The sequence below is a fragment of the Geotrypetes seraphini genome, chromosome 2, assembly GCF_902459505.1.
Source record: "Geotrypetes seraphini chromosome 2, aGeoSer1.1, whole genome shotgun sequence".
Classification (NCBI taxonomy): Eukaryota; Metazoa; Chordata; class Amphibia; order Gymnophiona; family Dermophiidae; genus Geotrypetes; species Geotrypetes seraphini.
Window position 1 is genome coordinate 364547207 of NC_047085.1, and position 27917 is coordinate 364575123.

At 41.2% G+C, this 27917-nt stretch overlaps 1 protein-coding gene across 5 annotated transcripts in view; it reads right to left on the minus strand.

Annotated features, from left to right (window-relative positions):
- PDE1C (phosphodiesterase 1C) overlaps positions 1-27917 on the minus strand; it is a 758662-nt gene that overhangs the window by 65367 nt on the left and 665378 nt on the right. For 2 of the 5 annotated variants that reach the window (XM_033930576.1, XM_033930575.1), the window contains one exon: positions 12479-15490. The exons of the other annotated variants lie outside the window; for them this stretch is intronic. In XM_033930576.1, coding sequence (XP_033786467.1) covers positions 15477-15490 — 14 coding nt within the window. In that variant the 3' untranslated portion in view covers positions 12479-15476. Of the gene's footprint in view, positions 1-12478; positions 15491-27917 lie in introns of those variants that run through there. 5 annotated transcript variants of the gene reach the window in all.

Consider the following 27917-nt stretch of genomic DNA (forward strand, 5'->3'; position numbering starts at 1 on the left):
AGAAAATGTTCAAACTATTCCTTAAGAACTTCTTATTACCTTAACATTATGTACTTCTTAATATCATAACAATTCTTATGTAATCCGCCTTGAACCGCAAGGTAAAGGCGGAATAGAAATCACTAATGTAATGTAATGATTTCTGGAAGGCGCCATTTATATAATCAGGGCCTAAGTGTTTGAGCTACACCATCAGGATCAGGGATCTTCCAGATTGGGGCTCTTTCAAACCAGCTCTAGTGCTGTTACTTCACTCTGTTCCATAGCTTTGATGTTCATCTCTTTTAAATTCTCTTCAGTATTCTCTCTAAAACATAGATGGCATATTCAGGCCCGTGGGCCAAATCTGGCCCGCAGTGTAATTATATTTGGCCTGCAAGAAAATGCCACATGTCTACTAGAGCTGGCCCACCGGTAGACAGCCCATGCACCGCTAATACTACAAATCCCATAATGGTGTGTTGGTGCATCAATCAGAACCCACAAATGTCCCCTCTTCTGTTGACATTCATTAGCGACCTCATGCTACCAGTCACATCGGGACACCCCTCCCAAAATGACCAAACAAAAGGTGGAGAACAGAAGCTTTCTAGAAAAGTGGGAAGCAGAATATCTGTTCACAAATCTAAAGGACAGACCTGTTTGTCTTGTGTGCAGCACCAACGTAGCTGTAACCAAAGAATATAACATAAGAAGACACTATGAAATGAAATACCACAAGTACAAGGAACTGGACATAGCGCAAAAGCGCCAGAAACTAGAGGAGATGAAAAGAAGTTTGGTTTCATGACAGAATATGTTCACAAAAGCCATATCACAAAGTGAGGCTGCTGTAAAGGCTAGTTTTATTGTGGCAGCAGAGATTGCAAAATTAGCTTGGCCCTTTAAATGAGGGAGAGTTTGTTAAAAAGTACATGATCAAAGTTTGCGACATAGTGCGCCCAGATAAAAGGCAAGCATTTTTAAATGTGGCCTTAGCAGAAACACAGTAGCTGATCGTGCATATGATCTTGCAACAAATCTACATGAACAGCTGATGGAAAAGGGAAAAGATTTCACTGCATTCTCCCTTGCTGTGGATGAGAGCAGCGACACATTCTAATACTGCCAAGCTGTCAGTCTTCATCCATGGAGTGGACTCAAATCTATGCGTTATGGAGGAACTTTGGGGATTAAAATCAACGCATGGCACAACCACAGCAAAATAAATCTTTGAAGAGGTTTCCAAATGTGTAACTCAAATGAGCCTACCTTGGGATAAACCCGCAATGTGCAGTCAAAAGAGTGGATTGATAGCCAGAATTTGGGAGAAGATGCGGGGGAGAACTGTGCAAGTGAGCTAACTATTTATCACTCCATCATACATCAGGAATCGTTGTGTGGCAAAGCCCTGAAGATGAGCACCATAACACGAGTAGTTAACTTTATAAGAGCTAAAGGTTTGAATCACTGCCAGTTCAAGTCTTTTCTGGAGGAATGTTGTTCGGAATACGCAGACGTGCCATATCACATAGAGATGAAATGGTTAAGCAGAGGAAAAGTGCTGAACAGAAGTTTCGAGCTGCGTGAGGAAATTTGTCAGTTTCTAGAAAGCAAACAGAAAGACATAGCATAGCTCCAGGATGAAGAGTTTCTGTCTGAGCTGGCATTTCTCTGTGACATCATGAGCCATCTCGATGTACTGAATCTGCAGCTTCAGGCGCGGGGCCATGTCATCACAGATATGTACGTTGCAGTGAGGGCTTTTAAAACAAAACTGTGCCTGTGGGAGACTCAGATGCTGTAAGGGAACCTGGGCCATTTTCTTTGCTGCCAAATCATAAAAACACAGATCTCTACCGCCGTGTTCCCAAGTGTACAGTTTGCTGAAAAACTTGTCAAACTCAGCGCCGAATTCACCCGGCGATTTGCCGACTTTGATGCCCAGAAATGTAGGTTTGAACTGCTTAGTAGTCCATTTGCAGTTGACATGGAAAGCACACCAACTAACCTCCAAATGGAGCTGATTGAACTCCAGTGTAGTGACACGCTGAAGTCACAGTATGACGCTGTGGGCGCTGCACAGTTTCCACGTAACATCCCTGACACAACACCCCAGATCTGTACCCAAACTGCTCAAATGCTCTCTATGTTTGGAAGCACACATCTGTGTGAGCAACTATTCTCCTTGATGAAGATGAACAAAACATCGCACAGGAGTCGTCTCACTGATGAAAACCTTTACTCAATTCTGAGGATTTCCTCAGCTCAGAGCCTGACCCCAAACATTGATAAACTAGCATCCAAGAAAAGATGTCAGGTATCTGGCTTGGACCATTGTGCATCAGAGTAGATCAGAGTGGTCCAAGCCAGAGTGGTCCAAACAGAGCTTGAATGAAAGTTTTCTTTATGCACTTTTCCTTGTTACTCCAAGCATGGACTTGAATGGTTGGATTTTTATTGAAGGAAATTATTATTATTGTTGTTGTTAGCCTGTGGGGAAAAAAGGTTACCATTGAAATTTAACTCAGAAGGCTACAAATAGAGAAAGAGGCATAAGATTTTTTTAAAAAAAATTTATTTAAGAAATGAATGCCACAGATGTGTCTTTTATTTGACATTTGATTTCACATGTGTTTATAGTTTATGTTTAAGCAAAACTTAAGTTTTTTTCCATATGAAAAGGTTCATTGTTATATCTGAGGAGGAGGAAAAATTTCCTCAATTTTTCAATAAATATCAAGGCTGGCCCGTGACTTTGTCCAAGTTTTTAATTTTAGCCCACTGTGTATTTGAGTTTGACACCCCTGCTCTAAAGGATACTCATATAAGTTTCTAGAGAATATTCTTTCAGTTTTGGTTTGTGGTGTTTTAACTGGAAATTTCTCCTCATTTTTAGGTATTTATTTTAAAAAAATGTTTAACCAGCTCTATCCAACAATTAATGATTTTAGAGTTTTGTTTAAATTGTTATGATATTCCTCTGTTTTCCTCATATCTCCACAACCTTTGTGCCTCTGCCCAGGGTTTGTATATTTATAAATTATTTTTTGTAAATATATTGATGTTTCAGTGTGTTCAATTATTTTATTGTATTTTTTTTATCTACACATTTTTTTCACCAGGAGGATTTTTAAAAAACTTTTTCCTCTTTCTAGTTTTGAATCCTTGTCATCAGGAATCTTCAGTGGCTGGCAGAAGGAAAAGATAATTCAATGGAAGTAGGGAGGGGTGTGAAGTTTCTGGAAATGGTAGATTTCTTTGATTGGTTGACTATTAGTTAGATATGACTTCATAAAAGGGGTGGGGATTGCTAGATTTAGAGAATTTTTGTCCATTTCTTTGGATGTAGCTTATGTATTTTCAAGTTTCAAGTTTCAAGTTTCAAGTTTAATTCAATTTTGATTAATCGCTATTTCTTAATTCAAAGCGATGTACATTAAAATTACATTAAAACATAGTAATACATTAAGAAAAGTTGACTAGACTTAAGACAAAAAATAACAATACTGGAAACATAAGGGAAAGGGCAGGCAAGAAGTTACAATATAAAATAAAGATGGGAATCACATTTAGGGAAGGAACATGAGGAATGGGTGAAGCTTGGTCCTGAAATTGATTTATGATGAAATTAATAGTTAATTTAAGAAGGCATCATTGAATAGAAAGGTTTTCAGGTTACTTTTGAATTTCTCTAAATTGACTTCTTGTCTCAAGTGATGAGGTAAAGAATTCCAAGTTTGGGGAGCAGTGACGGAAAAGATAAATTGGCGTCTTGTATTTATAATTTTAAGAGATGGAATTGAAAGTAGATGTTGATCAGTAGATCTTAATGTTCTAATCGCATTGTAAGGAATTAGTGATTTATATATAAAAGACGGAGTTTTGAGAGATAAAGATTTGAAAGTAAGCAAGCTGAGTTTGTAAATGATTCTGTGAGTAACAGGAAGCCAGTGGGCTTCTTTAAGCAGTGGAGTGACATGGTCGAATTTTTTGGCTTTAAAGATAAGCTTGACCGAGGTATTCTGTATAATCTGTAAGCGTTTGATTTCTTTTTGAGCTATGCCTTTGAAAAGTGCGTTACAGTAATCTATCCTGGATATAATGAAAGAATGGATGAGAATGTTAAGTGCATTATTATTAAGGAATTGAGAAACAGAACGAATTTGTCGAAGTCTAAAGAATGACGACTTAATGATATAGCTGATGTGGTTATGAAAGGAAAGTTTACGGTCAAAAATGACGCCTAATATTTTAATATTATCTACCTCTTGAATAGGATGATCCTTGATGGTAATAGGAAATTTGAGCTTTGGGTTGTCTTTCCAAGGAAAGAGTAATATATTAGTCTTGTTGATGTTTAGTGCAAGTCTATTGTTATTTAGCCATAGATGTATTTTTTCTAGTTTTGCATTGATCTCTGAAGTGTCTGAAGGATTATCAATATCAATAGGGTGTAAAAGTTGTACGTCGTCGGCGTAAGCGAAGACATTAAAACCTATTGATTGACATAAGGTTAGAAGGGGGGCAAGAAATATATTAAATAATAGTGGAGACAGTATGGAGCCTTGGGGGACGCCACTAGTTGAAGTAAAATTATTAGAAGTAGAGTTGTTAAAAGAAACTGAAGAGACGCGATCAGAAAAATATGATTGAAACCAGGAAAAAACTTGATCTGTAATTCCTATTGAATGAAGTCTGTGAAGTAGGAGTTCGTGATCAATTGTATCGAAGGCGGATGAAAGATCTAAGGAGATTAATAGAACGGATTGATGGTGGTCTAAGAAGTAATGAATTGTAGTGGACATGCCTATTAGTGAGTGTTCGGTGGAATGATGTTGTCGGAAGCCGGTTTGATTGGGGTGAAGAATATTTGTTTTTTCAATGAATTCAGAGATTTGATTGAAGACTATTTTCTCTGTAAGTTTAGACAAAAATGGTAAGTTGGCAATAGGTCTGTAGTTTGACTTGTCTTCGGCGCTGATTTTATGATTTTTGATTAAAGGATGAATGATAGAACTTTTCCAGGCTTTGGGAACAATGCCTTGTTTTAAACTTTCACTTACTAGAGTAAGAATTGCTGAGCCAAAGATCCTAATAAAGCGCTTTAAAAAAAATGGGGGAATTGAGTCGATTGGAGAACCTTTTGAATTGATTGCTTTAAGAGTGGATTCTATCTCTGTCAGATTTGGAATTTTAAAGTTGGAACATTTTGAAGATAATGTGCTAGACTCGATTGGCTCTTGACTGGATATAGTTCTACGTATATTACATTTAGAAGAAGTGGCTATTTTCCTGTCACCAGAGGACTTATAATCTATGCTTGACAGAGGGTTAGGTGACTTGCCCATGTTACAAAGACAGCTATTGGGAGAAGCAGGATTTGAACTCTGACTCATAGGCATCAGAACGTGGAGGGGGGGACACAGGGGCCATAGCCTCCCCAAAAATTCCCAGTGGTAACGGGCCGACGGTGTATCTACACGGGCGGAACTCTCCCGGGAGAGGCATCTTGCTGCCGACCAGCAGGTACCTTCCCTGCCATCTCCTCCTTCCTTCTCCCCTCCCCTCCCCCACACTTCTACTTTACATTTCTTATAAACATTGCCGGGCAGAGGAGCCAACTTCTCATTGCCACCCTGCCGCTGGTCGGCATCTTCTCTCCACTTCCCGCCCTAGCAGAAACAGAAAGTTGTCAGAGATGGTGGGTCACAGTGGAGAGAAGTCGCCGGCCAGCAGCAGGGCGGTGTTGAGAAGTCAGTTCCTCCACCTGGCAACATTTACATGGAATGTAAAGTAGACTTGCGGTGGAGGGAGGGGGGAGAAGTAGATGTTGGGGAAGGTTCACAGCAGAGAGAGCTGACCAGCAGGTATGCTGGCTGGTAGCAAGATGCCGCTTCCACCCTAGTGCTGCCTTGTGCTGCCAGATTGGGTGGAGGGGTAGGAAGTAAAGAGGAAGCATGAGCTTGGGACAAAGGAGGGAGGAAGAGAGGCAAGTTGGGTCACAGAAGGGAGGGATGGAGGGAGAAGGGCACATTGGGACACAGAAGGGACGGTAGGTCGCATTGAGACAAGGAAGGAAAGGCGTGTGAATTTCGGACAATGGAAGGAAGGATGGAAGGGGCACCAAATTGCCTTGCTGGAGAAAGGGAGGGGGCATGACCTTGAGACATAGGATGGAGGGAGAGAGAGAAAGAGATGCTGAGGTTGAGGATGGAATAGAAAGACGTGAGATGGAAAGAGATGGTGTACATGGGAAAAGGAAGAGAGAAGAAAATTGTTGGGCATAGGGAGAGAACTGTTGGACATGGTGGTGGGTGAGGAATGAGGTAGAGAGAGAAATGTTGGATATGGTGGTAGAGAGGGAATAGTGGGACAGATGGAAAGGGATGCAAGATGGAGGAATGATGGACATGCTGGAGAAGGGAATGGAGGAAGAGATGTGGCGTGGTGCTGGAGAAGAGTGATTGAAGGAGAAATGTTGGGCATGGGGCTGTTGGGTAGGGACAAAAAATGTTTAACACAGTCCAGGGGATAAGAGAAGGAAAAATGTTGGATGTAGAGAATGACATGGGGACAAATTTTTTCCCCGTCCCTGCAGGAACTCAATTTCTCCATTCCATCCCTGTGAATTTTGTTGCTGTCCCTGTCCCATTCCTGTAAGCTCTGCCTTAACCGCACAAGCCTTGAACACTTATGATTTTAAAGTGTTTGGGGGCTTGTGCAGATGAGGACAGAGCTTGCAGTAATGGGGAGGGACAGGAAAAGAACTCTCCAGGACAGGACAGGAAAATGAGTTCCTGTGGGGACAGGGAAAAATGTGTCTCTGTGTCATTCTCTAGTTTGAACCCACAACCTTAGGGTGCTGAGGCTGTAGCTTTAACCATTAAGCCACATTACTATCATTTTTTATCTGCTACTCTTTGCCTCTTTATCCAAGCTCAAGGGATAATAAGCTGCCTGCTTGGAGAACAAGGCTTTTCTCAATAGATGAAGAGAATACATTTTAAAATGCCTACCTCCTTGGGGATACCCTCAATAAAAGTTTGAAAGTAGGTTGATGGGGCAGGAATCGATACACATTAGTCAGCAGTGTCACAGCCTTGCATGGGAAGTTATTTGGCGGCTCTCCTTCAGCTCCTTTGGGTCCAAAGTTGCCCTGACTTAAAAAGACCACTGACTAATCTCTTATGATCTCAAAATTGTTGAAAAGCAAATCAGAAGAGACAACATGTGCGCTCATTAGGACACTTCCATTTTAAGGGGCAAATCTACAAAGGTTTTCTAAGTGTAAAAAGCCTATTTTACACATGGATAAAAAAGCTTTAATAAAATTGTGTGACTGCATGTGCATGTAAAAAGTACATGTATGAAAAGTGTGTGCCTACTATTTTATGATCCACTTGTAAGTGTTCTCAGAGCGCAGTTAGGATGGATCATAGACGGAGTTGCAATGTATGCACATATGTTATCGAATATGCATGTGTACATTTAAATCAACTTCAGAGCAGGTACAAATTTGGATGTCATCATTTGTGAGCTATTGGTGCTGGATCTGGGAGTCTTTTTTCTAAAGTTGCATAGGCACCTAAATTGCTTAAATAAAATAGAATAAAAATAGGCATCTTTTGGGACTTCTCACTTAGGTGCCCAATTATAAAATCAGGTCCTTAAGCTCAGATTCTATAAATGGTACCTAAAGGTTAGGTACCAAGTAATGCAGTGGGGAGTGTGTTCAAATCCCACGCTGCTTCCTGTGACCTTAGATGTCACCCAATCCCCCCATTGCCCCAGGTAAATTAGATAGTGTGACCCCATCAGGACAGACAGGGTAAAAATGCTTGAGTACCTGAATATAAACCACTTAAACTATAAGTGGTATATAAATACTTAAATTAATTGTGTTTCTATAAAAGCTAGGCACATTTTTTTTAAATCGCACTTAATGGTACCTAAAGTAGGCTTAGGCGTCGATAGGCATTCTAACCTTAGGCGTGCCCTATTTAAGCCAGGGTTTTCTTGGCCTAAATGAGTGCACCTAAGTCCAAAACAGGTGCCCACATGAGAAACAAATCCACTATCTGCCCCCCTAACCATGCCTACTTTTTGGTTGGCGCCTCGGAGTAGGTGCCTACCAAATTAGGTGCCTACCATTCAATTAAGTGCAATTAATATCAGTTATGAATAGTTAATTGCTAATTACTGGCACTGATTAAACCTTTTAAACAATTAAGTTAGCTGCCTAGATTGCCTAGGTGCACTGATCTACATGCATAACTTTAGGAGTTATTTATAGAATAGGGGCCTTAGTGCTCAAAATCAATTTCATGTGCATTAATATAAATTAATGCCTATATACTCAATTTGTTTGAGTGAAAATGAAACACTGAATGCATGAAATGAACCAAAACAAGTTCCAAATTTCAGAAACTTTTTGAAAACTTTGAACACAAGTTTTTGTTTTTTTTTCTTTCCATGGGAGCATCCTTCTGTAATAGTTGATTTAGCTCAAAGTATGCTCATGAAATGGCATAGCCAGTAGGAAATGACTTATAATCATGCTTCTGTACAAATGAGAACATTTACAGCATTATAGAATCTTTTATTTCTTCTTGGTCACTGACTTAAATTTAGCTTGTTTAGAGGGGACACGTAAAAGTGGCCTCATGATTTGGCTGGCTCCGTCCGTTTCCGCAAATCATAGGAGAGGCATTCACATTCCAGAGTCCTAGGTATCTGTGATTTCTGTTTCACAGTTTGTCACCAGTTTATGATGAGGATAAAGTACATATGAACATATGAAAATCCATGATGATTCAAAGTACATTGACCACAGAATCCTGTCTCCAAAAATGGCGACTGATTCATAAGTACACAGCAGATCCAAGAAACTAGATCTATTTTTCTTAGCTTATTTCCAAGGATGAGCAATGGGGTCCCCCAGTCTACCTGGCAAACAATTTTCTATGAAATTTTCCTCCAGGAACTTATCTAAACCTCATTTAAATTCAGCTATGTCAGTCATCTTTATCGCATCCTCTGGCAATAGATTACAGAGCTTATTTATACAAATGTATGAAAAAATAACTTTCATTAATTTCATGCTATCTTATGCTCTTTTTGTGTTTGAAAAGTTAAACATTTTCCTCCCTTTCATGATTTTATAAACTTCTATCATATTCCCTTTCAGTTTCTCCATACTGAAGAGCTCTGTCCCCTTTAGCCTTTCTTAAGAGTGGCGTTCTTTCCATTTTATCATTTTTGTTGTCCATCTCCAAATCATTTCTAGTTCCACTATATCCTTTTTGAGATGTCAGTCAATAAAGGGGGGGGGGATTTGCTTACTGCTTTTTCACTATGGTTTATACATTTTAGACAGGTACTTATTTTGTACCTAGGGCAAAGAAGTGTTAAGTGACTCGCCCAGAGGCACAAGAAGGTGCAATGGGAATCAAACTCACAACCTCAGGGTTCTGAGGCAGCTGTTCTAACCACTAGGCAACCTCTCCAATTAGCAGGTGGCAGTGATGGTACTGGCTAAATTAGTCCTCAAAATTCAATGTTGGGCCAAATCAGGACACTAGAATTGAATATCGGTGGCTAACCGGACTGGGACCCACGTAACACACTTATACAGGTTCCAGCTGAATATTGGCCAGGCACTGGAAAAGCAGAGTGTGCATGCCCCACTTCTACCCCCCAACACAAGCTCTGATCCCCCTCCTAGCCCTGGAAAATCCTCTTATTCCTCCTCTAGTCCCGTCAAAGTCTCCAAGCTTCCTTTCCCCGGTACATCCTCTGAATCTCCCTTTCCTGGCAGGGACATCCTCTGAGCCCCTCCCCCCGGCACATCCTCCAATCCCCACTCACAACCCTAGCACCCCACCCTCCCCGTTTGAGCAGGGCACCTGGTGGTCCAGTGGATTGCATTTAATAATTTGATATACCGCTATAGACAATGAAGTATTAAGCGGTTTTACAGAACAAATAGATCTCACAAAATATTACATTATATAAAGCAATAGAATACCTGAATTGCTAAGGTGGAAATCAAGAAATAAAACAGCCCATGGCATTAATCAAAATCAAATAAATCTCATCATAACAATTATACAAAATATTGCTGAAATAAAATTGATTTGATCATTTTACGGAAAGCTAAATATGGGCAATAATCACTATGGAAACTTTCCAACAATGAATTCCAAAGAGTGGAGCAATGGGGGCAGGAGTAAACTCCATTCATTCCTGCTCTTAGCGGCTCCATTTTAAAACAGGCCGCCATGACCCTAGTAATAATCTCGCAGTATGCGAAGTACCAAAGTACCCAAAACAGCACAGGATATTTAAGGTGTGGCTGTATCAGAGACCTATTATCAGGTTTTTTCCACCCTTTTTGAGTAATCCTAACATTCTACAGTATTTGCATTTTTTTAGCAGCTGCAGCACACTGGACTTTAAAACATCAATGAACTGTCTATCATAATTTAAATGACTTTTCTTTGGTAGAGATTTCCAACTTAGAACCCAAGCTTGTACACCATAGTTTTCTGTCTGTCCCCTACTTTACACTTATCCACAGCACATTTCATTTGCCACTTAAATGCCAGGTCTCCTAGTCCTTTCTGTAAATCCTTACAATCCCCTGATATTTTAATGACTCAGAATAGTTTTCTGTCATCCACAAAAGTGATCATCTAACTTGTTACTCCTTGCTCCAGATCATATGTGAATATGCTAAACAGAGCAGATCCCAGAACAAATGTCATTCCTCTCCTGAGAAATGCAAATTGGTTTCCTATCACCCGCCGGATCACATTTAAATGACTTTTTCTTACCTTTAAGGTACAACCAGTGCATTCGCCTGTATTCACTGATAGCCTGTTAGTTCCGTACGCAGCTTCTAGAGTACTCTGATCATCGCATCAAAATCTTCTTGCAGTTCCTCTATTCGCCAGTTAGTCTATGATACAACTCGCAATCTTCTTGGTCGTAGCTCCCACACTTTGGAACTCCCTCCCATCGAACATGAGACTAGAAACTAATACTGCCAAATTCAAAGCAAGCCTTAAAACCCTTCTTTTTAAAGATGCCTTTGGAGTATATACCTGGATCCTAATTTGAGTTTAACCGCAGTCCCTTTTGTTTTTCCCTCCCCCATCAATTCTTTATTGTATGAAATAATGTAACCTTGCTGTTTTCCTTTTGAATCCTACCCAGTCTCCTTCATTGTTTGTATCATAAACAGTCTCCTAAATTATTTTAATTGTTTATGTCAAGCTTCCCTGTTTTAAATTACTTTTAGCTATGCTTTATGCAAACCGCTTAGGATGTATTTTAAGTGGTATATCAAACTGAAATAAACTTGACCCTGCACTGATAATCCATTTCCATGTGAATAACTGGCCCAGTAGTCCTACTTTAGCTCTTTTGAATGATAGTTTGCAACCCATAAAATGATCACCTCCTCTCCCAGGACTCTATAGGAAATTAGAATCTCATGATGAACTTTGACAAACATCTTCTGAAAATCTAAATATCAACTCATATCAATCAACTTGCTGTTATGTATTTGTTTATTTACACATTCAAAATACCTAGAAGATTTTCAGCACTATTTAACCAGACAGAAGAGATTAAATAGTACTTACTAGCCCTAGGATAGATGCTATTTAGCAGCATTTAACTAGAGAGTGTTGCTGAATTTCTGCTCTGACCATAGCAGCATTCTTTGGTTAGGGCTGGGGAAGTCCTGGAAGTTATCTGGGTGCAGTTGACACTAAACTGTTCAAAGTTGTTAAAACGCATGCGGACTGTGAAAAACTGCAGGAAGACCTTAGGAAATTGGAAGTCTGGGTATCCAAATGGCAGATTAAATTCAATGCGGACAAATGCAAAGTGAAGAATAATCCAAATCATAGTTATCGGATGCTAGGGACCACCTTAGGGGTCAGTGCTCAAGAAAAGGATCTGGGTGCCATCATAGACAATACACTGAAGTCTTCCGCCCAATGTGTGGTGATGGCCAAGAAGGCAAACAGGATTCTAGGAATTATTAGAGAAGGGATGGTTAACAAGACTAAGAATGTTATAATGCCTCTTTATCACTTAATGGTGCAACCTCACCTTGCATTCAGCTCTGGTCTCCTTATCTCAAAAAAGATATAGTGGCACTAGGAAAAGTTCAAAGAAGAGCGGCCAAGATGATAAAGGAGATAGAACTCCTCTAGTATAAGGAAAGACTCAAAAGGTTAGGGCTCCTCAGCTTGGAAAAGAGATGGCTAAGGGGAGATACGATTGAAGTCTACAAAATCCTGAGTGGTGTAGAACAGGTACAAGTGGATCGATTTTTTTACTGCATCAAGATTTACTTGGGGGACACTCGATAAAGTTACAGAATAATGCTTTTAAAACCAATAGGAAGAAATATTTTTCACTGAGAGAACAGTTAAGCTCATTGCCAGAGGATGTGGTAAGAGCAGTTAATGTAGCTGGTTTTTAAAAAGGTTTGGACAAATTCTGGGAGGAAAAGATCATAGTCTGCTGTTGAGACGGACATGGGACAGCTGCTATTTGGGTTTTTGCCAGGTACTTGTGACTTGGATTGGCCGCCGCGAAGATGGGACACGGGGCTGGATGGAGTATTGGATTGACCCAGTAAGACTATTAAGTTCTTATTCTACACACTATTCTATAAAAGGTGCTCAGTCCAGAGTTCCTTTCACAGAACAGAGTCTACTGCAGATTTTTCTCGGTACCTAAACTGGAGTCCCACTTACTGAATTTTTTTTATTTAAAAAAAATAAATAAATCACAGAGCCGGCTCTAAAAATCTTGCAATTAGTAGTGGCATGCAGACCTAAGTTAAACAGTTAGGGGGTAATTCTATAAGAGTGCAGCAATATGGCACCTAGTTCCCTTTATACAATCCTACTAGTGTGAAATACATACCTATAATCTGGGCACAAGTACTTACGCTAGCTATAGAGATGGTGTAAGCACTCATGCCTGAAAACTAGAGATATGCGTGAAACTTATACCGTCCGATATTCAGCTGGTGGCAGAACGTGTTTTTTGTTTGTTTGTTTTTAAACTGCCGCCGACACTAAAACTAGAAATTCAATGTTGGGTCCTGTGTGAGCTTTGGCATTAAATTTTTGTGCTTTTAAAAGATGGCTAGCACATGCCTGGTTAAATCAATATCCAGACTTAATCTAGCACATGAAGATAGGACCGCTATTAATGTGGTCCTTTTTATGTGCTTAACATGGCCAGTGAACTCTGAATATTGGGAATCCAACTGCATTCCATCCCTGAAATGCCCCTGTAATGTCCCCTGATTTAGCTGGCTTCCACTTCGGCGCTTACCAGTCATTTTCAACAATGCTGACCCATTAAATGCCACTGAAAATGACCAGATAGCCACATGCAAGTAAGTTAACTGGTCGGCCAGTTAACTTACTTTGAATATCGGCCGGATAGTGTTCTATTAGTAAAGTGCGCATGAGCCCTACCCATATTCAGCCCTGACTCAGCCAATGTGTACACCTGTCTGTTATATACACACTATGTAAGATATATGCACATATTTACAGAAAAGCACTTATGTGGATTTTTTTTTTTTTTTAGCATTTATGTTCATATGTGTACACATATATGCCGTTATTCTAATCATTTGTGAGTATAATTGACCCATAAACGTGAGTGCCAGCTATATAAAATTAACCCCTTAGGGCTGGGGAAGTGCCATTACCTATATAGATAGCAGCACTGAATGTGCATATTAATTTAAGTATCAGTGTTTAAATTAACAGAGCGACCGCATGGCTGACTATTGATCTAGGTTTAATTTAGCTATTAGAAAATGTGCCTTTTAACAGTATTATTCACTAAGGAGTAGATTTTCAAAAGGATCTTTGCAACAAAAATGGAGCAGATTACAGTAGATGGCTTTACGATTCTTACTGGTCATAATATTCTTTGTTTCTATGTTTGTCCTTACACTTTAAAACAAAAGGCAAAGAGGAGAATAAGACCAACTCCAGCACGGCTTGCTGCACAAAATAATGTTTCTCTTGTACCGTATAAATAAGTAAAGCTTCCAACATCCCAGTATATAGAAGTCTACACTGGTTAAATGTGACAAAGTTTGTTTGCATGTAGATTACATTAATGCATATACATGTATATATTCTATATGTACATATATACAGCATATATACATACAGTATACACAAGCAGTTTCTGCTAATCAACAGAAAACTACAGCATTTCCCTTTAAAGCTGCTAATAGTTCATAATATAGGAACATGAAAGCGACAATGAGGTGGTCTTCCCATTCAGGTATATTTTTCAAACTCCATTCAAAAAAACAGAGGGAGTTTCATATTCACGCACTAGAAAATGATCAGTTAAAGAGCTTTTGCCAATATTGAGGTTTCTGGACAATAGTTCCCTTAGCTTTCACCTTTGCAATATTTAACAGGATTTTCTCCTATAGTCTTGAAGAGCAGAACAGATTTCCTAGCTCTTCCCATCCTATACTATACACATGGCCAGCATGGACTATTGTCTATATCACAGCATGTAAATTTTTTATCTAAAATGTAAAAAATAACTGTTCCCCCCCTTCAAAAAAAAATTAAAATTAAAGAATACAGTTGCTAAATGTGTTTCAAGTGCTTCTGATCTTACCTTCTTTTCCTTTCACCTGTTTTTATGCTAGATAAAATGATCCCATTGAGATATAAGAAAAGAAAGAACTGACCAGGCTTAGCACCATACCACCTCCCCCCATTACACGTTTCACAATGGGAAAACAGAAAAAAAAGTCTTAGTGATCGATCTGACTGACTACAACTGTGAATCAAAACTTTTTTTTCCCTTAAATAGTGCACAAACCCCCAAAATAGTATATCAAAAATTCAATTCATTTACCTAAAAGCATCATAAAAACAAAAATCCATAATATCAGAACAGTGTTGTAAAGTGTGTAACAAATCTTATGCTGGGTTCGGGGAGGGGGGGCGATGAGGAATGTCTTTGAACATAACAGTTCTAAGTCTGTCTAGCACACAACGAATCGCCTCTGTTTTGATTAACTTCCACATCTATGCCTTTAGAACTGCACTGTGTGCGTTTTTCAGTGCACGGAAGAACCCTTTTGGATCATTAAGAGTGCAGTCTGCGTAGGTTCGTTTCATGGGCCAATTCTTCATTTCGCCACGTTAGCATGTGCTTGAGAAGACAGTCTATGCTTTGTGCAAATTCTCCTGGCTTCATTGTCTGCAGAGTCACTTTCTTAAAAGAAAATGATGCCTTTATAAATACACAAAAAAAAATAATAATAAAAACAGACTCATTAACTGTGAAGCAACTAGTGGGAGGAGTGCTTAGACAGCTGTATATCAACTTCTCCAGTAACTGGCCTTTGTGGAAGAAGGAGAGGAAGAATGGAGAAGTTCAGCTAAAATGATGAAATAAATTTGCGGTCGTTTTTAATCTTCTTTATCTGGAAAAAAAAAAAGAGAGAAAAGGGATAATGTCAGTGCTGCCTTTCCTCCCAATGTCCAATGAGAGGGAAAACTGAGAAAGGAAGTAAAAAGGGTCAGTTCAATGCAAAAGACATGCCTAGGCTCACACTGATAGCATTTGTTAATGGCAGACAGTTCTCCGTGTTTCTGCTGCCAGCAGGAGAATCTGTGCCTACTAAATCTGACTTCCATCATTAGTAGCAAAGTAGCTTAATTTTCTTGGTTCAAGCTTGTTTTCAACAAGTTTCCACAAATTTTGGGCCGACGGTGGATGTCACTGTCAAACCTTCTTTCTCTAGTAAATCACAACTCTCTTGCAGTCAAGACTCTGGAAAGTTCTGTGTTCTGGCAGCACACTCAAACATTTGAATGTTATTAGAAGAACAATAGGACAAAGAAGAGTGCAAGAACAAATTGCATTTTCTATTCATAAAAATGCATTTTCCTTCCATAGAAGATAGTTAGCAACTTAGATACTGTGTAACAATAATTGCAACTAAAAATACCAGTATATCAACAGGGCACCCAATCACCACGCTGTTGGTGAGCACGATTTAGGGGTTCTTTGTATTTATTCTGTTTTGCATGGCTGATTTTTATGCATAAATGATTCACTTGTCTTTAATATGTTTATATGCAAATTTAAGAATTTGCAATATTTATTTTAGTTATTTATATATCGTCTATTAATCGGCTAAGTGGTTTACATCCAGGTAGTCATTTGTCCCATTGGGCTCTCAATTTATCTAATGTACCTGAGGCAATGGAGGATTGAGTGAGGAGCAGAGTGGGATTTGAACCCACAACCTCAGGGTACTGAGGCTGTAGCTCTAACCACTATGCCATACCTTTCTCCGTGAAAGCCAATTCTATAGGCTGGTGTGTTTAGTGCAAATAATGTAAATGTTGCTGCTGCTATTCCATAAACAATGCAACTCAATTGCTTAGCATGCAACTGTCAGGGGGGGGTGTACATGTGGGTGGAGCAAAAACATGTCATAGGCGTGTCACTAAACAATGCATGCAACTTATGGAATGATACTATCAGTTATGCACTTTGCATGACGCACTTACGTCATGCTTCCTTACACCTGTCATATGCAGGCATACTTAACTTTTAGAGCAAAAGCAGTAATAAAAAAGAAGAAAAAAAAAAGAGGATAAACTGGCCTCGCGTCCCAAAGCAGTAGAGTCCCAAAGCAAGGCAGTGGTCACAACAGTAACAGAGTAGAGTTTATTGAAACCAGCAGCAGGTAATGTGTATAATGAGACCCGACACAGCTGCGGTTCGGCATACAAATGTCTGCATCAGAGGTCACAACACAACTGATCAAGTAGGTAGCCTAAAAATATGTGTAGGGGCATAATCAAAACATACATCTAAGTCCGATTTGGATGTAGGGCGCTAGTCGCCCAAAGTCAGCAGGGCATAAATGTCCTTTCTCAAAAAATATGTCTAAAGTATACTTTTTTTTTTCAAAAATCATCCATCTTTACATCCAGGAGTTTATCTTTATCCCACTTCTCATCCAAATATTCGTCCAGGTCTCAAACACCCAGAACAAGACCTTTTGGACATAGGAGAGGATGTGATGGACTGGCCACCCACACATGCAACAGAGCACTGCTGTGAACTTCACAAATAGGGTGCCACATAAAAACTCACCAGAACTGCCATATAAGTAATGATGAGCCCCCCTCAAACACTCCAAAACCTACTATACCCACCTGTCTACAACCAGAATAGTCCTTATGGCTGCAGGTGGCACCTATATGGCAGTGCAGTAGGGCTTGGGGGTTGTTTTTTTTATGCCACTACAGTAGAGTTTGATTTTTTTTTTTTTGGGTGGGCTCCCATTTTCCACCATGAATGTAGTGGTTAGAGTGGGTTATGGGCTGGGTCCTCCTCTCTATGGTTCACTAGCCCAGTGTTTCTCAACACATAGTACTCGTACCCTAGGGAGTACATGAGCTGCTTGTTGGGGGTATGCAGCACCGGCTGCCGCCAAGGATATTGCCTGCTCGCCTGTCCGCCAAAGCCGCCAGTGGGGATCCTTCCTTCCTGCCTGTCCGTCAAAGCCACTGGCGGAGATCCCTTTTTCTAGCCCGCCTATCCACCGTAGCTGCTGCCAGGGATCCTTCCTTCCTGCCTGCCCACCACCGAAGCCACCACCAGGGATCCCTCCTTCCAGCCCACCCATCTGCCAAAACCACCAGTGGGGATCCATCCTTCCTGTCCGCCTGTCCACAAAAGCCGCCAGTGGGAATCCTTCCTTCCTGCCAGGGATCCTTCCTTTTTGTCCACCCATCCACCAAAGCCACCACCGGGATCCCTCCTTCCAGCCTGCCCATCTGCCAAAATTGCCACCAAGAATTCCTCCTTCCTGCCTGCCTGTCCACCGAAGCTACCACCGGGGATTCCTTCTTCCAGCCAACCCCTCCACTGAAGCCGCTGCCAGGGATCCCTCCTTTCTGCCCATGTCAGTGAGGGGGGGAGGGGAGGAGGGTTCCCAGTTACCTCCTTCAGCTGACACAGAAACCTTCTCTCCAATGTCAGCTGACATCAGAGGGAAGGCTTGTGGGTCAGCTATATGCAGCATGGAACCGCTGCCTGTGCATCCCCCCAATAAGTTTTTCTATAGGCAGAAGGAGCAAGTGTGGCTCAAACAAGTAAGGGGACATGTTCTGGGACAAAGGGAGGAGGGGGGAAGGAACATGTTAGGGAGGCAGTGAGGAGGCACATACCTCAACACAGAAGGAAGGGAGGGGGCATGAACATGGAACACAGAAGGGAGGGAGGAAGGGGGCACTAACTTGGGACAAAGGACGGAGGGAATAGAAAAGGAGAATTGTTGGGCTTGAGTGTGTGAGTGAGAGGGAAAGAGATGGTGCACACTGGGAAAGGAAGAAAGAGGAAAATTGGGCATAGAGAGAGAGGAGTGAGGTAGAGATGCATGGGGAATAGAAGGATGAGAGAGAGAAATGTTGGATATGGTGGTGGAGAGGGAACAGAGAGACAGATTGAAGGAGATGCAAGGGGAGGAAGGTTGGACATAGTGATGGAGGCAGAGATGTGGCATTGTGTTGGAGAGGTGTGATAGAAGGAGAAATTGGCATGGGCCTGGTGGGCAGTGGTAAAAAATGATCCAGGGGATGAGAAAGTAAGAAATGTTGGATGTGGCAGTAGAGGGGGTGGGAGAGATACCTGGATCTCTCAAGACAGATGGACAGTGAGAGAGAGAGGGAGATATGTTGAAAATAGGAGTGAAGGAGCAAGGAAGAAAAGTTAGACTCATGGAGGGACAGAGAGAAATGTTGGTTGGGGAAGGAATAAGGTCTGGAGGAGAGGAAGCGTGCAGGAGGCAGAAAGAAATATTGGATGCACAGTCAGAAGGAAGTGCAACCAGAGACTCATGAAATCACCAGACTATAAAGGTAGGAAAAATGATATTATTTTCAATTTAATGATCAAAATGTGTCAGTTTTGAAAAATTATATCTGCTGTCTATATTTTGCACTATATTTTTCTATTTTTATATAGTTGTTACTGAGGTGACATTGCATATTTTAAAATCATCTGCTTTGACCTCTTTGAAAAAAAACCCTTGAATATAAATGATAACATTTTCTGTGTGTACAGTGTGCTTTGTGGTTTTTTTTATTTTGTGGTTACAATTATGTATTAATCAGATTATATTGTGTACATATGAAAAATAGATGGAAGAAATTGCATTACAATTAGTACTATTATTATGAGGGGTCAGGGGCAGAGCCTGGGCTGGTCTGGGGCGGAGCTTTGGCGGGGGTACTCGGTTGACATTTGTTAGACTTAGGGGGTACTTGACTTGAAGAAGTTGAGTAACATTGCACCAGCCCACCCCCCAGGCTACTTAAGAGACTTCTGTACAGTTCTACTAGGCTTTCCTATAGCAGGTGCTGATGTTCCAGAGACAGGTATGTACAGTGCTCCCCCGCAAATTCGCGGTCCGCAGTTCACGGTCCCGGTCATTCATGGTATTTTCCAACCGCAAAGGGGAGGCAGGAGAGGGCAGCCGGAGCACCGGTAAGTGAAGGAAATCACTCGCTGTATGCTATGACCGCCTCTTCCTGTACTAACGTCGGGCATCGCCAATCAGGAGCTGCGTGTCAAAGCAATCAGGCCTTCGCGGCCTTCTCACTGGGGCCTTCTGTGTGCTGCGATACTGATGATGTCATCAGTACACAGAAGGCCCCAGCAGCCTGTGAGTGCTGCTGGCCTGACTCTCCTCTGCCAGAAGGTATTTTTGGTCATGATCAGTTGGGAGGGAAGGATGGAGGGTCAGCGGGGTTCAGCGGTTCGGCTGCACAAGGGATGGAAGGGAGGAAAGGATGGAAGCTGGGCAAGGGTTCTGCTGCACAGGGGGATGGAGGGATAGAAAGATGCTGCAAAGGAAAAGCACAAGGGGATGGGTGAGAGGGGAGGAAAGATGTTGCACATGTGGGGGAAAGGAAAGAGGAAGAATTGGGATGAAGGAGAAGAAGGGAGAGATGATCTGTACATGAAAAAAATAAGCTATACCCGAAAATAAGGCCTAGTGCCTTTTTTGGGCCCCAAATGAATATAAGACACTGTCTTATTTTCGGTGAAACAAAGTAGGTCAGCCAACGTCCCGCCCAAATCCCGCCCACACCACTCCTCCAAAAACTCCCCTTTCAGCTTTGGGCACACAGCGGTATTCAGAGGCCTAAAATGTTCCTGGATACATCTAAAAAAACATTTTGATTATCGGCACTTGAATGACCTGTCTTTTAGGTCGTCCAAGTGTCAACTTGGGCGGGTGTTTAGACGTATTTCCATTTCAATTATGAACCCCATACTGTATAAGTAAATCACACCTGCAGGCCAACAAATAGTTCACTTTTAAATGATACTAACGACGCTCAAAATTCTGTGCCGTGCAGTATATTGCTGTCGGTCTAAACTTTTAGTGCACCTATGCAGCCTTGCACTAGTGTTCTATAACGGCTTAGGCATGCTCTTAACCTGCTACAGAATTGCCACTAAGGACACCTCTTTGCAGCACCTAAAGTGAGGCTCCATTTTATAGAACTGCTGCCATAGTGGAGAAGTAGCCTATTGGTTAGAGCACCAAGCTGGCAAGTAGCAATTTATAACTACACTTCTCCCTCTGTATTCGCTGTGATAGGGGATTAACAGAACCGCAAATAGAGAAAAACCGCGAATAACTTCTTCATATGTTATTCGCTGTTTTCTGTTAAAAACCACTGTGAATATGGTGAAACCGCGAATAACATGTGGGAGACCTGGCCTGTTCCCGAAGGAGAGGCAAAACACGGTGAAGGAAGTGCTGGAAATCAGTGATTTTCTCTGTAAATGCATGGAATCAGTGATTTCTCTATGCAAGCTGATGTAATTTGGGGGGAGGAGCCAGCAAACTAAAAACCATGAATAATCGAAACCACAAATGCTGAAACCATGAATACGGAAGGAGAAGTGTACAGGGGAGATATATGTTTTTATATTTACTCATCTTTCATATATCTAATATCCTCATATCCTAGAAGTTATTGACTAATAAAATCATGTTTTTAGCACTGGTTTTATTTTTTTATATTTTTTGTTATTAGTGCTCAGAAAAGGCTGTTCTCTCAGCAGCAAGGGCTTATTTTTCACACCCACTTGACAAACACTCCTCAATCATTGCACTAATACATTTTAAAACCGTTCATTCAAAAGATAATGTTAAGCTTTTAATTCCTTCTATTTATACTTATCTTCTGGTTTTCTGTTCTAAACTGAAACAATTCTCTTATCTTCTGCGATGATTTTTAGGGTGAAACACAATTTTTCCAATACATTCCTAACTCAGCATCCCATCAAGTGATTTCCTGTTTCCCAACTGGGATTCCGGTTTTGCCATGCTGGTATTTCTCAGGAGATAACATAGTAACATAGTAGATGACGGCAGATAAAGACCCTAATGGTAAATCCAGTCTGCCCAACCTGATTCAATTTAAATTTATTCTTCTTAGCTATTTCTGGGCAAGAATCCATAGCTTTACCCGGTACTGTGCTTGGGTTCCAACTGCCAAAATCTCTGTTAAGACTTACTCCAGCCCATCTACACCCTCCCAGCCATTGAAGCCCTCCCCTGCCCATCCTTCACCAAACGGCCATACACCGACACAGACCGTGCAAGTCTGCCCAGTAACTGGCCTAGTTCAATATTTAATATTATTTTCTGATTCTAAATCTTCTGTGTTCATCCCACGCTTCTTTGAACTCAGTCACAGTTTTACTCTCCACCACCTCTCTCGGGAGCGCATTCCAGGCATCCACTACCCTCTCCGTAAAGTAGAATTTCCTAACATTGCCCCTGAATCTACCACCCCTCAACCTCAAATTATGTCCTCTGGTTTTACCATTTTCCTTTCTCTGGAAAAGATTTTGTTCTACGTTAATACCCTTCAAGTATTTGAACGTCTGAATCATATCTCCCCTGTCTCTCCTTTCCTCTAGGGTATACATATTCAGGGCTTCCAGTCTCTCCTCATACATCTTCTGGCGCAAGCCTCCTATCATTTTCGTTGCCCTCCTCTGGACCGCCTCAAGTCTTCTTACGTCTTTCGCCAGATACGGTCTCCAAAACCGTATCTGGCGAAACTTTGTAGGAATTCTCTTGCCCTCCTGGTTACTGTGAAGGAGGACAAGAGAAGTCCTATAAAGTTAGCCAAGAGGAAGCCAGCATGGCAAAAACAGAATCCCAGTTGGGAAACGGGAAATCACTTGATGGGGTGCCGAGTTGGGAATGTATTGGAAAAATTGGATTTCACCCTGAAAATCACACTTAGTACGGTATTGGGGCTTAAGAAAAGATTGGACAATTACCTGCTGGAAAGGGGGATAGAAGGGTATAAATAGAGGATCACTGCACAGGTCCTGGACCTGTTGGGCTGCTGCGTGAGCGGACTGCTGGGCACGATGGACCTCAGGTCTGACCCAGCAGAGGCATTGCTTATGTTCTTATTTCCATGCCTAGCTTTGATCACATGGCCTTATGCCTGCTGAAACCTGGTGTAAATCCCTGTGCCCAACCCATGGCAATTGGGTGTGTAAATCCAGGAATTCTATAACATCACGCCTAATGGGAATGCCTTTGACCTGTCTATGCATGCTCTCTTTTGAGTTTATGAAATTTAGGTGCATTTGTTACAGAATAGGGCGCAGAGAAAGTATGCTTGTAACTTCTAATTACTGCCAATGAAGTGATAATCAACTCCAATTAACTCCAATAATTGATTGTCAGCACCTAAATGACTGTGGCCTAGATTCACTAACCTGCCCGATCCTGTCCGCTCCGTGGACGATCCGCGGCAGGCTGACGAATTCACAAATGGGGGTGATGCAAACGAGGGCGATCAAAGGCACAGCCCCACCGACTACAGAGATCGCTCTCCAGCGATCCTGACGCATGCGCAGACCATCTACTTTGCCTGTATCTACATCCCTCACCCTAGATATCAAAGAAGAGAATAGCATTATAAAGGCCACAACAATCCAACTCCAAGGAGACAAGTAAAGAAAGAACTCAGCCTGCTTTAATGCAGAAGCAGAATGGGTCTCTCAGGTGACATTCTGGAAACAGGGAGTATTAGCCTTTGACATGGTTCCACATAGACAACTAATAAACAGAGTGTCCTCAGTATGGGCCCTAAAGTGACAGACTCTGTTAGAACCTGGCTGAGTGGAACGCCAACAGAGAGAAGTGGTAAATAGAGCCCATTCTGAGGAAAGGGATTTTACCAGTGATATGCCAGAAATTTCAATTCTTGGGCCATTAAAAAAAAAACCTTAAGTGATATTGCTGAAGGTCTGTCTAGTAAGGTTTGCCTCTTTGCAGATCACACCAAAATCCGCAATGGGGTAGACACCCCTGATCATGTTGTTAATATGAGGAAAGACCAAGTGAAGCTTGAAGAATGGTCCAAAATGCAGGGTCATGCATTTGGATTGCAAAAACTCAAGGGCATGGTAAAGTTTAAGGAGGAAATGAATTTTAGTACATGAATAGGACTCAGGAATGATCATATGTGATTATCTTAAAGTGGCCAAAAAGGTAGAAAGTTGACAGTCAAAACTAGAAGGATGCTTGGGTGCATAGGGAGAGGAATGGTCAGTAGAAAATGCAGTTGATGATGCCCCTGTATAAGACTCTTGCTAGATCTCGTTTAGAATAATATGTACAATTCTAGAGACTTCATCTTCAAAAAGATATAAACAGGATGGAGTGAGTCCAGAGGGTGACTATTAAAATGGTCAGCGATCTTCATCATAAAGCATATGGACAGACTTAAAGATCTCAATATTTGAATACTTTGGAAGAAAGGCAGATGAAGGGAGGTATGATAGAAGCGTTTAAATACCTATGTGGTATTGAAAGGAAGCTCTGGAATGAGGGAGCATAGGATGGAGGTGATAGGGGACAGACTAAGAAGTAACCCAATGAAATACTTCTTAATGGAAAGGGTGGATAAGTCAAGGAAAGACCTCTTGATGGAGGTGTTAAGAGACAAAAACTTTGATTTCAGAAAAGTTTGGGACAAGTACATAGGCTCTCACAGGGAAAAGAGATGATAGTAGATGGCATAGATGGATAGACAGACAGGCCACATCGTATTTTATCATCCTTCATTTTTCTCAGTTTCTCTGATTCTATACCTCCTCTCCCATGGCATGGTTTAGTGAAAGGGCCTCAAAAATAACCTAGAAATGCACAGAAGAGAAAGGAAGAAAACAAGTTAAGCATTGCCAGCCATAATCTGATGGAATTCTGGATTATGAAACTTCTTCCTGTAAAACACTGCTAGCTTGTAGGAGGTAGGAGGCCTTTGAGGAGTCTTTCTCGAACTTCCTTGCCTTGACTTCTTCAAAAAGAGGATAGAATTGCTTGTGAAATCAACCTCTCTTATCATTTAAAATAGCTGGACTATGGGGTAAATTATCCCCTTAGCTTAATGGACATTGTGGGTTGCTGAAATTTCTCTCAAGAGCCAAAAGGCAGAATTCCTTATTCAAATCATGTATTTACCTGATAAGGTCAAAGCAGTAATGGCCATCTGTCACTAAGGCAATAGAATGTTCTGTTAACATTACTGTCTGTAAATGAGAAGATTGGAACAATTTCTTACCCTGTTCCTTTCAAGATAAGGCTGGTATGTATTTTGGACAATCTTACTGAAGCCCAGAATGTATCATGGACTGTATTGATTACTGGTACCTGGAATTTTTTTTATTCTGTGTTCTGATCTAATCAAGAAATACAATCTTATTTTTCTGAATTGTTTAAACCAGGGAGAACTAGTGAAACTTGCAAAATAAGTACCTGAAAAGCTAAAGCTGGTATGAGAAAGGGAAAAGAGAGAGGCCAATCTTTGGAAGAGATGGGGGAGAAAGATTAAGAGAAAGAAAATGAGAATCTTAGAAAACAGAGGAGAAAATCATGGAAAAAAAAAAAATTTGGATACAGAAAAGGAAACCAAAAAGTACATAAATATGGGAAAGTTTTGAGAAGAAAAATAGAGAATGGAAAGAAGGAAATAAACTTAGGAGAAGAGGCAAATTTGATAGAGATAGAAATATAGAAACATTGAATAGAAACATGACAGCAGATAAAGGCCAAATGGCCCATCTAACATAGTAACATAGTAGATGACGGTAGATAAAGACCCGAATGGTCCATTCAGTCTGCCCAACCTGATTCAATTTTAATTTTTTTAAATTTTTTTCTTCTTAGCTATTTCTGGGCAAGAATCCAAAGCTCTACCCGGTACTGTGCTTGGGTTCCAACTGCCGAAATCTCTGTTAAAACCTACCCCAGCCCATCTACACTCTCCCAGCCACTGAAGCCCTCCCCAGCCCATCCTCCACCAAACGGCCATATACAGACAACGACCGTGCAAGTCTACCCCATCTTCGTCTGCCCAGTACTGGCCTCAGTTCAATTTTTAATATTATTTTCTGATTCTAGATCCTCTGTGTTCATCCCACGTTTCTTTGAACTCAGTCACAGTTTTACTCTCCACCACCTCTCTAAGGAGCGCATTCCAGGCATCCACCACCCTCTACGTAAAATAGAATTTCCTAACATTGTCTTTGAATCTACTACCCCTCAACCTCAAATTATGTCCTCTGGTTTTACCATTTTCATTTCTCTGGAAAAGATTTTGTTCTACGTTAATACCCTTCAAGTATTTGAACGTCTGAATCATATCTCCCCTGTCTCTCCTTTCCTCTAGGGTATACATATTCAGGGCTTCCAGTCTCTCCTCATACATCTTCTGGCACAAGCTTCCTATCATTTTCGTTGCCCTCCTCTGGACTGCTTCAAGTCTTCTTACATCCTTTGCCAGATACGGTCTCCAAAACTGAACACAATACTCCAAGTGGGGCCTTACCAATGACCTGTACAGGGGCATCAACACCTTCTTCCTTCTACTGGCTACGCCTCTCTTTATACAGCCCAGCATCCTTCTGGCAGCAACCACTGCCTTGTCACACTGTTTTTTTGCCTTTAGATCTTCGGACACTATTACCCCAAGGTTCTTCTCCCCATCCGTGCATATCAGCTTCTCTCCTCCCAGCATATACGGTTCCTTACGATTATTAATCCCCAAATGCATTACTTTGCATTTCTTTGCATTGAATTTTAGATGCCAGGCATTAGACCATTCCTCTAACTTTTGCAGATCTTTTTCATATTTTCCACTCCCTCTTCGGTGTCTACTCTGTTACAAATCTTGGTATCATCTGCAAAAAGGCACACTTTTCCTTCTAACCCTTCAGCAATGTCACTCACAAACATATTGAACAGGATTGGCCCCAGCACCGAACCCTGAGGGACTCCACTACTCACCTTTCCTTCCTCCGAGCGACTTCCATTAACCACCACCCTCTGGCGTCTGCCCGACAGCCAGTTTCTAACCCAGTTCACCACTTTAGGTCCTAACTTCAGCCCTTCAAGTTAATTCAACAGCCTCCTATGAGGAACTGTATCAAAGGCTTTGCTGAAATCTAAGTAAATTACATCTAGCATATGGCCTCGATCCAGCTCTCTGGTCACCCAATCAAAAAATTCAATCAGGTTCGTTTGACACGATTTACCTTTTGTAAAGCCATGTTGCCTTGGATCCTGTAACCTATTAGATTCAAGGAAGTACACTATCCTTTCTTTCAGCAGCACTTCCATTATTATTCCAACAACTGAAGTGAGGCTCACCAGCCTGTAGTTTCCTGCTTCATCCCTGTGACCACTTTTATGAATAGGGACCACATCCGCTCTCCTCCAATCCCCAGGAATCACTCCCGTCTCCAGAGATTTGTTGAAAAAGTCTTTAATAGGACTCGCCAGAACCTCTCTGAGCTCCCTTAGTATCCTGGGATGGATCCAGTCTGGTCCCATCGCTTTGTCCACCTTCAGTTTTTCAAGTTGCTCATAAACACTCTCCTCTGTGAACGGTGCAGAATCTACTCCATTTTCTTGTGTAACTTTGCCAGACAATCTCGGTCCTTCTCCAGGATTTTCTTCTGTGAACACAGAACAGAAGTATTTGTTTAGCACATTTGCTTTTTCCTCATCACTCTCCATATATCAGTTCCCAGCATCTTTTAGTTTAGCAATTCCATTTTTCATCTTCCTCCTTTCACTAATATATGTAAAAAAGTTTTTGTCTCCCTTTTTTACGTTTTTAGCCATTTGTTCTGCCTGTGCTTTTGCCAGACGTATCTCTCTCTTAGCTTCTTTCAGTTTCACCCTGTAGTCCTTTCTGCACTCCTTCTTGTTATTTTTTTATATTTCACGAACGCCAACTTTTTCGCCTTTATTTTCTCCGCCACTAGTTTGGAGAACCATATCGGCTTCCTTTTTCTCTTGTTTTTATTGATTTTCTTCACATAAAGGTCTGTAGCTATTTTTATCGCTCCTTTCAGCTTAGACCACTGTCTTTCTACTTCTCTTATGTCCTCCAATCCTAACAGCTCTTTCTTCAGGTACTCTCCCATTGCATTAAAGTCCATACATTTGAAATCTAGGACTTTAAGTATTGTGCGGCCGCTCTCCACTTTAGCTGTTGCATCAAACCAAACCGTTTGATGATCGCTACTTCCCAGGTGAGCACCCACTCGAACATTAGAGATACTCTCTCCATTTGTGAGGACCAGATCCAATATCGCTTTTTCCCTTGTGGATTCCGTCACCATTTGTTTGAGCAGAGTCTTTTGAAAGGCATACAAAATCTCCCTACTTCTTTCCGATTCCGCATACGGAACATTCCAGTCCGCATCCGGCAGGTTGAAATCTCCCAACAGCAGAACCTCCTCTTTCCTTCCAAACTTTTAGATATCCACAA